The 12,225-nt window shown below is 45.1% G+C and overlaps 1 protein-coding gene across 3 annotated transcripts in view; it reads left to right on the forward strand.

Annotated features, from left to right (window-relative positions):
* Positions 1-9,365: 9,365 nt before the first annotated feature.
* Positions 9,366-12,225, forward strand: part of COPS3 (COP9 signalosome subunit 3) — a 35,630-nt gene continuing 32,770 nt past the window's right edge. Inside the window, exon 1 of one of the 3 annotated variants that reach the window (XM_054459211.2) lies at positions 9,366-10,266. In XM_054459211.2, the coding sequence (XP_054315186.1) occupies positions 10,212-10,266 (55 nt within the window). In that variant the 5' untranslated portion in view covers positions 9,366-10,211. The remainder of the gene's footprint in view (positions 10,267-12,225) is intronic. The other 2 variants (XM_063656616.1, XM_063656615.1) reach the window with 2 other exon arrangements.

Genomic DNA, 12,225 nt, shown 5'->3' on the forward strand with positions numbered 1-12,225 from the left:
TGTAGATCAATTCGGAGTGATTGACTTCTTAATTATGTTGACTATTCCAATCCATGAACACACTATATCCCTCTTAAGTTTTCTTTGGCTTCTTACACCAATGTTTTGTAGTTTTCAGTATGCAGATCCTGCATGTGTTTTGTCGATTTATACCTAAATATTTCACTTTTTGTTTTTTTTTTGTTTTCTTTTTGTTTTTTGAGACGGAGTTTTGCTCTCGTTGCCCAGACTGGAGTGGTGCAATGGCATGATCTCGGCTCACCGCAACCTCCGCATCCCAGGTTCAAGTGATTCTCCTGCCTCAGCCTCCCGAGTAGCTGGGATTACAGGCATGCACCACCACACCCGGCTAATTTTGTATTTTCTTTAGTAGAAACAGGGTTTCTCCATGTTGATCAGGCTGGTCTCGAACTCCCGACTTCAGGTGATCTGCCCGCCTCGGCCTCCCAAAGTGCTGGGATTACAGGCATGAGCCACTGCACCCGGGCAGTATTTTTTAAATTTAAATTATTTTGTTTGGGAAAACTAAGACACATCATAATCAAATTGCTCAAAGCCAGAAACACACAGAATCTTAAAAGCATCCAGAAAAATAAAGACACATTATATGCAAAGGAACAAAAAAAGAAAAGGATGGGCCAGGCACGATGGCTCACGCTTGAGATCCCAGCACTTTGGGAGGCCAAGGTGGGCGGATCACAAGGTCAGGAGATCGAGACCATCCTGGCTAACATGGTGAAACCCCGTCTCTACTAAAAATACAAAAAATTAGCCAGGCGTGGTGGTGGGCGCCTGTAGTCCCAGCTACTCGGGAGGCTGAGGCAGGAGAATGGCGTGAACCCGTGAGGCTGAGCTTTCAGTGAGCCAAGATCACGCCACTGCACTCCAGCATGGGTGACAGAGTGAGACTCCGTCTCAAAAAAAAAAAAAAAGAAAAAAAAAAGGATGACAGCAGACTTTTTGTCAGAAACAATGCAAATTACATTAAAAATGAGCAACAAGCCCGGGCACAGTGGCTCACGCCTGTAATCCCAGCACTTTGGGAGGCCGAGGCAGGTGGATCACCTGAGGTAGGGAGTTCGAGACCAGCATGGCCGAAATGGTGAAACCCCATCTCTACTAAAAATACACAAATTAGCCGGGCATGATGGTGCGCACCTGTAATCCCAGCTACTTGGGAGGCTGAGGCAGGAGAATTGCCTGAACCCGGGCAGTGGATGTTGCAGTGAGCCAAGTTTGCACCACTGCACTCCAGTCTGGGCAACACAGTGAGACTCCATCTCAAAAAAAAAAAAAAATGAGCAACAGATTTGAATAGGCACTTCTCCAAAGATATACAGATGGCCAATAAGCACATGGAGAGAAACTCAACATCACTATTAACTAGGGAAATGCAAATCAAAGCCACAGTGAGATACTACTGCATACCCATTAGGATGGCTACTATAAAAAAACAAAACAAAACAGAAAATAACAAGCATTAGTGAGGATGTGAAGAAATCAAAACCTTTATGCATTCTTAGTGGGAATGTATATGGTACAGCAACTGGGAAAAACAGCATGATGGTTCCTCAAATAATTAAACATAGAATTACCATTTGATCTAGAAATTCCACTTCTGGGTATCTACCCAAAAGAATTGAAAGCAGAGTCTTGAAGAGATATTTCTATACTCATGTTCATACCAGCATTTTGCACCATAGCCAAGAATTAGAAGCAACCCAGTGTCTATGAATGGATAAATAGATAAACAAAATATGACATACATAATGGAATATTATTTAGACTTAAAATAGAAATGAAATGCTGACACATGGTACAACATGGATGAACCTCGAGGATATTATGCTAAGTGAAATTACTCACAAACTGACAAATACTATATGAGTCTTAGATGAGGTATTTAGAGTAGTCAAAGTTATAGAACTAGAAAGTAGAATTGTGGGTCCCAGGAGATGAGGGGAGAGGAAATGGAAAGTTATTTAATGGGTAGAGTTTCAGTTTTGCAAGATGTGCTCCAGCCTGGCGACAGAGTGAGACTCATCTCAAAAATAAATAAATAAATAAATAAATAAATAAATAAATAATTAGGCCAGGTGTGGTGGCTCACACCTGTAATCCCAGCACTTTGGGAGGCCGAGGCAGGTGAATCACCTGATATCAGGAGTTTGAGACTAGCTTGGCCATCATGGTGAAACCCTGTCTCTACTAAAAAAATACAAGAATTAGCCGGGATGGTGGTGGGCACCTGTAATCCCAGCTACTCCAGGGGCTGAGGCAGGAGAATCACTTGAACCTAGGAGGTTGCAGTGAGCTGAGAATGAGCCACTGCACTCCAGCAGCGTGGGCAACAGAGAGAGACTCTGTCTCAAAAAACAATGAAAAAATAAACAAAATAACAGTTAGAAATTAGCCAGGCATAGTAAGTAGTGTATGCCTGTAGTCCTAGCTACTCAGGAGTCTGAGGTGGGAGGATTACTTGAGCCCAGAAATTTGAGGCCATAGAGAGGTATGATCATGCCACTGCCTTCCAGCCTGAGTGACAGAGTGAGACCCTGTTTTTAATAATAATACCAATAATAATAGACTTCAATACCTTCCTTCAGTAAGTGGTAGAACAACTAGGCAACAAGGAAATAAAAAACACAAATAATACTAAACCAACTAAACATAATAGACATCTACATCTATAGAACAACGCTCCACCGAACAACAGCAGAATACATGTTCTTCTCAAGCACATATGGGACATTTTCCAGGATAGGCCATATGCTAGTCATAAAACCAACCTCTATACATTTTAAAGAACTGAAGTCATACAAAGTAAGTACTCCAACACATTGCTTACACTGGAGAGCAGTAACAGAGGAAACTTTGGGGAATTCACTAATATGTGGAATTTTAATTACATACTCCTAAATAATAATGGGTCAAAGGAGCAGCCACAAGAGAAATAAGAAAATCATTGGAAAAAAAAACGTAAATGAAAAAACATCATCCCCACATTTACGCAATATAGCCAAAGCAGCACTTAGGAGGAAACTTATAGTTGTAAATACCCATATTAAATAAGGACCTCAAATTAGTAACCTTTCACTTGAAGAATCTAGAAACAACCAAATCCAAAGCAAGCAAAAGGAAAGAATAACAAAGATTAGAGCAGAAATACAGGCAATAGAGACTAGAAAAATCAAGGAAACCAGAAACTGGTTCTTTGAAAAGACCAACACAAATTGATAAACCTTTAGTTAGACTTACTAGGAAACAGAGAGAGGACTCAAATTACTAAAATCGGGAATGAAAGAGGAACATCCCTACCCACCTTAGAGAAACAAAGAAAAAAAATATATGAAAATATTATGAGCAATTGTATGCCAAAAATTATATAACTTAGATGAAATGAACAAATTACTAGAAAGATACAAACTACCAAAGCCCATGACTCATATTCATATTTTCTTTTTCTATTTCAAGAATAAAAAGAAAAAGAATATATGAATATGCATATAACCATTAAAGAAGATTGAATGAGTAATTTTAAAAAACTTTCCCAAAATAAATGTCTAAGACCAGATGGTTTCACTGGTGAATTTTACCAAATATTTAAGAAGAAATAATAGCAATCCTTCACAACTCTCCCAAAAAATTGAACAGAAGGGAACACGTCTCAGCACATCCTGTGAGGCCAATTTACTCTGACACCAAACCAGAGAAAGATATCATAAGAAAAAGAAATCACATAGTAAGAACTCATTTCTAAAAAAAAGATTTTTTTGGCCGAGCTTGGTGGCTTATGCCTGTAATCCCAGCACTTTGGGAGGCGTAGACAGGCAGATCACCTGAGCTCAGGAGTTCAAGAGCAGCCTGGGCAACATGGTGAAACCCCATCTCTACAGAAATACAAAAATTAGCCAGGTGTGGTGGTGCACACCTGTGGTCCCAGCTACTTGAGAGGCTGAGGAGGTCGAGGCTGCCATGAGCCATGACTGTACTACTGCACTCCAGCCTGGGCAACAGAGTGAGGCCCTGCCTCAAAGAAAAAAGAGAAGGAGGCCGGGCGCGGTGACTCATGCCTGTAGTCCCAGCACTTTGGGAGGCCGAGGCAGGTGGATCACGAGGTCAGGAGATCGAGACCATCCTGGCTAACATGGTGAAACCCCGTTTCTACTAAAAATGCAAAAAAAATTAGCCGGGCGTGATGGCGGGTGCCTGTAGTCCCAACTACTCGGGAGGCTGAGGCAGGAGAATGGCGTGAACCCGAAAGGCGGAGCTTGCAGTGAGCCGAGACCGCGCCACTGCACTCCAGCCTGGGTGACAGAGCAAGACTCCGTCTCAAAAAAAAAAAAATTGGCTGGGCATGGTGACTCACACCTGTAATCCCAGCACTTTGGGAGGCCGAGGTGGGCAGACTGCCTGCAATCAGGAGTTTGAGACCAGTCTGGCCAACATGGTGAAACCCCATCTCTACTAAAAATAAAAAAAGAAATTAGCCAGGCGTGGTGGTGTGTGCCTGTAATCCCAGCTACTTAGGAGGCTGAGGCAGGGGAATTGCTTGAACCAGGGATGTGGAGGTTGCAGTGAGCCAAGATCGTGCCACTGCACTCCAGCCTGGGTGACAGAGCAAGACTCCATCTCAAAATAAATAAATAAATAAATAAATAAATAAATAAATAGAAATGGAGAATGTGGAAGGTGTTTACAACAGTGCCTGACACTGTTCCTGCCCCTCCCCAAGTGCTGTCTACTATTCCTTTTTGACAAGTCATCACTTGAAAAAATTTGCAGACATTACTGAATCCGAAAATGCTTTGCATTTAAAAATCTGGACAAATCTGAGATTGCTATAGACAAGCATTTCTCAAGTGAGACATACCAGGATCCTCCTCACTCACTATATTCTAGCTGCACTGGCATTTTTTTCTTTTCCTGAAACACACCAAGCTTGTTTGGATTTTAAGACCTTCGCCCACTATGCATATCCCTCTGTCTCCAACTCTGGCCCCACATCTCTCTTAACTGGCTCTTTCTCATCCTTGAGGGCTCAAAGAAGCATTTCCTGACCATCCTATACCCCCATCGCCATGCTTTATTTTCTTCATAACACATATTACTATCCAAATTATGTATTTGCTTGCTTATTGTTTTACTCTCCAAACCAGAACTTCATGTGACCCGGGACTTTCTGTCTTGTTCACAGACATATTCCCAGCATCTGGCAAAGCCTTGACACATATTTGATACAAAGCAAATGTGTGTTCAAAGAATAAAAGAACAAAAGATTAAATGTATCATATCCACCCACCGCTGAGCCATCCTTCCTTGTGAGGCATTCTCAAGTAATTGCCAGATTTTACAAAAGTCTGGCCTAAAAAAAAACTACAGGTTAGAGGGCTGGGCCCGGTGGCTTACGCCTGTAATACCAGCACTTTGGAAGGCTGAGGCAGGTGGATCACGAGGTCAGGAGATCAAGACCATCTTATCTAACACAGTGAAACCCCGTCTCTACTAAAAATACAAAAAAAAAAAAAATTAGCCAGGCATGGTGGGGGGGACCTGTAGTCCCAGCTACTCGGGAGGCTGAGGCAGGAGAATGACATGAACCCAGGAGGCAGAGCTTGCAGTGAGCCCAGATTGCGCCACTGCACTCCAGCCTGGGTGACAGAGCGAGATTCCATCTCAAAAGAAAAAAAAAATACGAGTTAGAGGCTGGGCACAGTGGCTCATCCCTGTAATCCCAGCACTTTGGGAGGCTGAGGTGGGCGGATCACCTGAGCTCAGGAGTTTGAGACCAGCCTGGCCAACATGGTGAAACCCCATCTCTACTAAAAATACAAAAATTAGCCAGGCATGGTGGCACACACCTGTAATCCCAGCTACTTGGGAGGCTGAGGCAGGAGAATCACTTGAACCTGGAAGGTAGAGATTGAGATGAGCCAAGATCACGCCACTGCACTCCAGCCTGGGTGACAGCGAGACTCTGTATAAAAAAAAAAAACAAGGCTGGGCACGGTGGCTCACGCCTGTAATCCCAGCACTTTGGAAAAGGCCGAGGCAGGCAGATCATGAGGTCAGGCGATAGAGACCATCCTGGCTAACACGGTGAAACCCCGTCTCTACTAAAAATACAAAAAATTAGCCTAGTGTGGTGGAGGGCGCCTGTAGTCCCAGCTACTTGGGAGGCTGAGGCAGCAGGATGGCGTGAACCCAGGAGGCGGAGCTTGCAGTGAGCCAAGATAGCGCCCCTGCAGTCCGGCCTGGGCGAAAGAGTGACACTCCATCTCAAAAAAAAAAAAAAAAAAAAAAAAAGTTAGAATATATTCAGGTTTATCCCTATAATCACGTCTCTTTCAGTCATTTGTTTTTTGAGACGAAAGAGAAGGGTGGAATTACTTTTAGCTGTTTTGAAATGTTATTTGCATGCTGGCTCATCTGGAGGCCACAGTCCGGATGCTCTCAGAATTTAGCACCATCAGAATTACCTGCAGGCTTGTTAAACTCAGATTTCTGGGGATCACCTTTTTTTTTTTTTTTTTCGAGACAGGGTCTCACTCTCTTGCCGAGACTGGAGCGCAGTGGCACGATTTCAGCTCACCACAACCTCCACCTCCCAGGCTCAAGCGATTCTCCTGCCTCAGACTCCCAAGTAGCTGGGATTACAGGTGTGCACCACTACTGCCTGACTAATTTTTGTATAGGCGTGAGCGTCCATGCCCAGTTTCAGAGCTCTTGATACAGGAAGTCTACAGTGGGGTCCAAGAATGTGCATTTCCAAGAAGATCCCAAATGACGCTGATGCTGCTGATTGGTGGAGTCACACTTTGAGAGCAGCTGCCACAACCTAAATAGGCAATAATAAATAAATAATCAAAGTATTATTAGTAGCTGTGGCTACTTTGAATTATTGTAGTGCTTTACTTATCTTCAACATTTTTGGCTTTCACCAAAATCCATGTGTATCCATGGAAATGTGTCCCATAAGTCAAAATGTCTGTCTTGTGTATTGCAAATGATCAAAGATTAAGGACCAATTGCTTCCATAGAACATTCAGGAGCATTTCCATCTTAGAGTGCAAGTGCTACAGTCATTCATCTAAACATGTCTCAAGTTCACCAATTTATCCTGGTGAATTTATCTACACTTTCGAGAGAACTATTATTATTATTATTTATTTTAAAGAAACAGGGTCTTACTCTGTCACCCAGGCTGGGGTGCAGTGGTGAGATCATAGCTCAATGCAGCCTCAAATTCCTGGGCTTAAGTGGTCCTCCCACCTCAGCCTCCAGAGTAGCTGAGAGAACAGTCATGCACCACCACAACCAGCTAGTTTTTAAAATTTTTTTTTGTAGAGACAAAGTCACACTCTTGTCTAGGCTGGTCTCGAACTCCTGGCAAGAGTATAACTATTAGCATTCAAGGTATAATTATTTAAAGTATAATTATTACTATTCTATTTTATGTTGACTATTGCAATAGCTTCCTGTCTCCCAAGTTATCCACATGAAGCCAGACGAATCTTTTTAAAATGCAATTTGTATTGTTGTTGTTTTGTTTTTTGAAGTTGAGTCTCTTTTTATTGCCCAGTCTGGAGTGCAATGGCCTGATCTCAGCTCACTGCAATCTCCACCTCCCGGGTTCAAGCGATTCTCCTGCCTCAGCTCCTGAGTAGCTGGGATTACAAGCACGCACCACCACACCCAGCTATTTTTTGTATTTTTAGTAGAGACAGGATTTCGTTTTACTGGCCAGGCTGCTCTCGAACTCCTGACCTCGTGATCCACCCACCTCAGCCTCTCAAAGTGCTGGGATTACAGGCGTGAGCCACCGCGCCCGGTCCTAAAATGCAAATTTGATCCTGCCACCTGCTTGCATAAAACTCTCCAGTCCTCCCAATCTTCTCAGGAAAAAGTCCAGTACCTTTAACACAGCTTACATGACCCGGCCCCTGTCCACCTTACAAACCATTCCCCTCCAACCACAAGGATATTCTTTCATTTCTTCATTCTCAACTAGCATGCTCCTTTCACATGCAGGATATTAGCACCATACTGTCCTCTCACTCAGAAATATTTCTTCCCCCTTATCTCATTAACTCTTCCTCTTTCTTCGTTGCTCAGTTTATGCCATTTCCTCAAGAAAGCCTTCCCTGTTTCTCCCAAGCCAGGTCAATCTCCTCTGTGACATGATTTTATAGAACCATGTTCCATTCCTTCAGACCACTAACTCCTTTTATCTAGGGTCTTCATATGTTGTCTGCAGGAGAGAAGGACCGAAACTGTTTTGTTTTGTTTTGTTTGAGTCAGATTCTTGCTCTGTTGCCCAGGCTGGAGTGCAGTGGTGCCATCTCGGCTCACTGCAACCTCCGCTTCCCGGGTTCAAGAGATTCTCCCACCTCAGCCTCCCGAGTAGTTGGGACTACAGGTACCCATCACCAAGCCCGGCTAATTTTTGTGGTATTTTCAGTAGAGATGGCTTTTCACCATGTTGGCCAGGCTGGTGTCCAACTCCTGACTTCAAGTGATCCACTTGCTTCAGTCTCCCAAAGTGCTGGATTACAAGCGTGAGCCACTGCACCAGGCCCCAAGACTGTTTTTACTACCAGTGTATTTCTAGTGCCTGGTACAACACATTGTAAGTGTCAGTAAACGTATGTTGGATAAAATTTTAAAATGCATGTTTATTTTCTCAGTCCCTACTATGCAGCAAATCCTATGCTGGGCCCTAAAGGGGAATCAAGGTTAGTAAGAGAGATGCTTGACCTTAAGGAACTCCATGCCAGTTAGAAGCAATGGATCCGTAAACCAAAAGTATCTGAGACCAGTCTCAATCAATTGAGAAAGTTTATATTGCCAAGGTGAAGGATGCGATGATAACACGGCCTCAGGAGCTCCTCAGGACATGTGCCCAAGGTGGTTGGGTACAGTTTGGTTTTATACATTTTAGGGAGACATGAGTCATCAATCAATACATGTAAGAAGTACGTTGGTTAGGTCCGGAAAGACGGGCTAACTTGGGGCAATTGGGGGGCTTCTACCTTATAGGTAGACTTAAAGATTTTTTTATTGGTAATTGGTTGAAAGAGTTATTATCTAAAGACCTAGAAGTAAATTGAAAGGAATATCTGGGTTACGATTATAAGGGTTTGTGGAGACCAAGGTTTTATCATGCAGATGAGGCTTCCAGGTAGCAGGATTCAGACAGAATAGATTGTAAATATTTCTTATCAGTCTTGAGTCTAGCAGTCTTAAGGTCTCTGTGTTGATGTTTGTGAGGCATGTCTGACTACCACTTCCCATCATAGCCTGAACTAGTTTTTCAGGATAAATTGGAATGTCCTTGGCTTCGGATAGGGTCCACCAGTCAGTTGGGGGGCTTAGACTTTTATTTTTGGTTTACAGATATGACATGGACTATAGAGACACATTTCTGTAGCAGAGTAGAAGTGCAACATGAGAAGAACAAAGTGCTTTAGGCGACAAGCAGAGGAGGGAGACATCAATCCCAGATGGGAAAAACCAATTCACTTTCTTTTTGTGTGTGGTGTTATTTATTTATTTATTTATTGCGGGGAAGGGATCGATTCATTCAATGTACATCTTGAATGAATAACTATAGTTCTCCCTATGTGCTATGCGCTGTCCTAAGTGTTTTATGTGGTTAAGGACACTGAGGTTTTACAGATGGGGAAAACAATGCACACGACGGTCAAGTCACTCGCTCAAAGTCACACAGCTACTAAGTGGTAGAAAAGGCAGTTGAACCCAGGCTGCTTGGCTCCAGAGTCTAATATCACGGGGAAAACCTCATGGGAGACGTGGCAACGAAGTCGCGCTTCATTGAAGTATCTGTCCAGGTGGAAAACCGCAGGGCCTTTCTAGCAAACTCCAGAACCAGAAAATACCTGCTTAATTATGAGTTTCGTTCCTTCCTTTGCCCACTATCCCCATTTAACGTGCGGAGGGATTTCAGAAGTGCAGTGAATAAAGAAGCTGGGGACTATGGAACACTAATTTCCGGCTACGGCGAATTGAGGCTGTTTCCATGGAAACAGTAACGGGTTGGCAGCTAGGTATATTCTCGCGGTGCTTGAACCAGCGGAAGTGACGTCGCCGCTCGCGAGGACCTCAGGTGGATCGCCGCGGCCCCTCCTCCCAGAGCGGCAGCCTTTTCCCGCGCGTGCTGCTTTCGCCGCTCGGGCCGCCCGGGGGAAAACATGGCGTCTGCCTTGGAGCAGTTCGTGAACAGTGTCCGACAGCTGTCGGCTCAAGGTGAGGCCCTAGGCCGCCGGGCTGGGCATGGGCGGGTACCAGGGACGGGCCTGGATCCCCAGGCGCCAGCACGGACGGCTGGGACAGCCCTTTTAGTCCTGAGACTCTTCTCCAGGGTCGGGCTTGGGGTTGCGGCATTTAGATCAGGGCAGGATCGAGCGCGGCCGAGTGTAGGCAGCCCCCTCGCGCTCCTCTGTCCTCGCCGGCCGGCCTCCCCGCCCTCGGGCCGCCGGGAGCCCCCTCCCCCCGGCCTGGGCCCCTTCCACCGGGCTCTTTGCTTGACAGTTTGGGGGCGTGACTTCCGCCACGATCCATCTGGGGCGACTATTGGTTCCTTTGTCTCTCTTGCCTTCGGTGATTGGCGCACCGCCGTGTCATCTTTGCCGCCGCTCCGTCGCTCGCTGACTAGGCCGCCGGGAGCGGGCGGGAGGCGAGTCCGTTCTGGGTGCCTTGGCTCTGCGGCTCGCCTTGGCCAGCTCCTCCGCTGCTAGGCGTCGCACGCTCGGGAACCTGTGCGCCTATTTTGGTCCCACAGAATGCTGCGGAAGCTCTCGCTCGTAGGACTCCATTTCTTTTTTTTTTTTTTTTTTAGCCGAGGCTGGAGTGCAGTGGCGCGATCTCGGCTCACTGCAACCTCAGCCTCCCGGCTTCAAGCGATTCTCCTGTCTCAGCCTCCCGAGTAACTGAGATTACAGGCGCCCGCCAGCTCACACGGCTTTTTTTTTTTTTTTTTTTTGAGACGGAGTCTCACTGTGTCTCCCAGGCTGGAGTGCAGTCTCGCGATCTCGGCTCACCTCAGCCTCCGCCTCCGAGGTTCAAGCGATTCTCCTGCCTCCTGCCTCAGCCTCCCGAGTAGCTGGGATTACAGGCGCCTGCCCGGCTAATTTTTGTATTTTTAGTAGAGACAGGGTTTCACCATGTTGGCCTGGCTGGTCTCGAACTCTTGATCTCAGGTGAGCCACCGCGGCCAGCCCACGTGGCTAATTTTTTCGTATTTTTAGTAGATATGGGGTTTTCACCATGTTGGCCAGGCTGGTTTCGAACTCCTTACCTGAAGTGATCCGCCCACCTCGGGCTCCCAAAGTGCTAGGATTACAGGCGTGAGCCACTGTGCCCGGCCAGGACTCCATTTCTACGGGTAGAATTGTGATGATTTTACTCTCACTTTCCAGGTTGTTTGGTTCATTCATTGCATATGAATGTACCGAATTCTGGACCTGAAATTAGAATGATTAAATGCTGGCTGTGAAGGCCCCTTTAACTATCCTGTGCTTCAGTTTCTTCGTCTGCAAAATAAGTCCCTAGTTTGTATAGAGTTGTGAAGGTTCAATGAGAGAAACCATGTAAAAGCACTTGGAACAGTGCCTGTCATAAGGGGTGCAATAAATATAGCCGCAAATTATTGTTACCGTCATTAATTGTGAAGTTCTGGGAGCTGCATGACCTTGGACAAATCACCTTCAATCTCTGAGTCTTTTGCATCTCCGTTTTAAAAATGGAGGGGTGCTTTTACCTCACTGGTGTAAGACAAATGATCTGATATGGAGCTGCACTTAATAAGAATTCTTCCTCTTTTTCCTTTTTATTAATAGAAATTAGGTTCACAGGGAAGGCACAGGCTTGCCTTTTCTATGAATAAAGGAACCACTGGTTTGTTAATTTATGCCACAAATACTTAGTTTTCTCCTTCCTGGGGTGTAGTGTAGTTAGAAGCTTTAGGTTGAAATCCTGTCTCGCTCACTTCTTGTGTGAGCCACTTAATTTTCCTGGGCCAATTTTCTTAATTACAAAACAGAACTAGGGCTGTTGTGGGCATCAGGTTATAGGATGCTATAGGAACAGTCTGCTAGACAGAGATAAATATGGTAACTTTCATTGCTGTCGGCCACTGTGCCTCACTCACTGGATAGGAAATCTTTGAGTTTCAGGCCAAGCGCGGTGGCTTACGCCTGTAATTCC

This window comes from Pongo pygmaeus, chromosome 19 (assembly GCF_028885625.2).
Source record: "Pongo pygmaeus isolate AG05252 chromosome 19, NHGRI_mPonPyg2-v2.0_pri, whole genome shotgun sequence".
Classification (NCBI taxonomy): domain Eukaryota; kingdom Metazoa; phylum Chordata; class Mammalia; order Primates; family Hominidae; genus Pongo; species Pongo pygmaeus.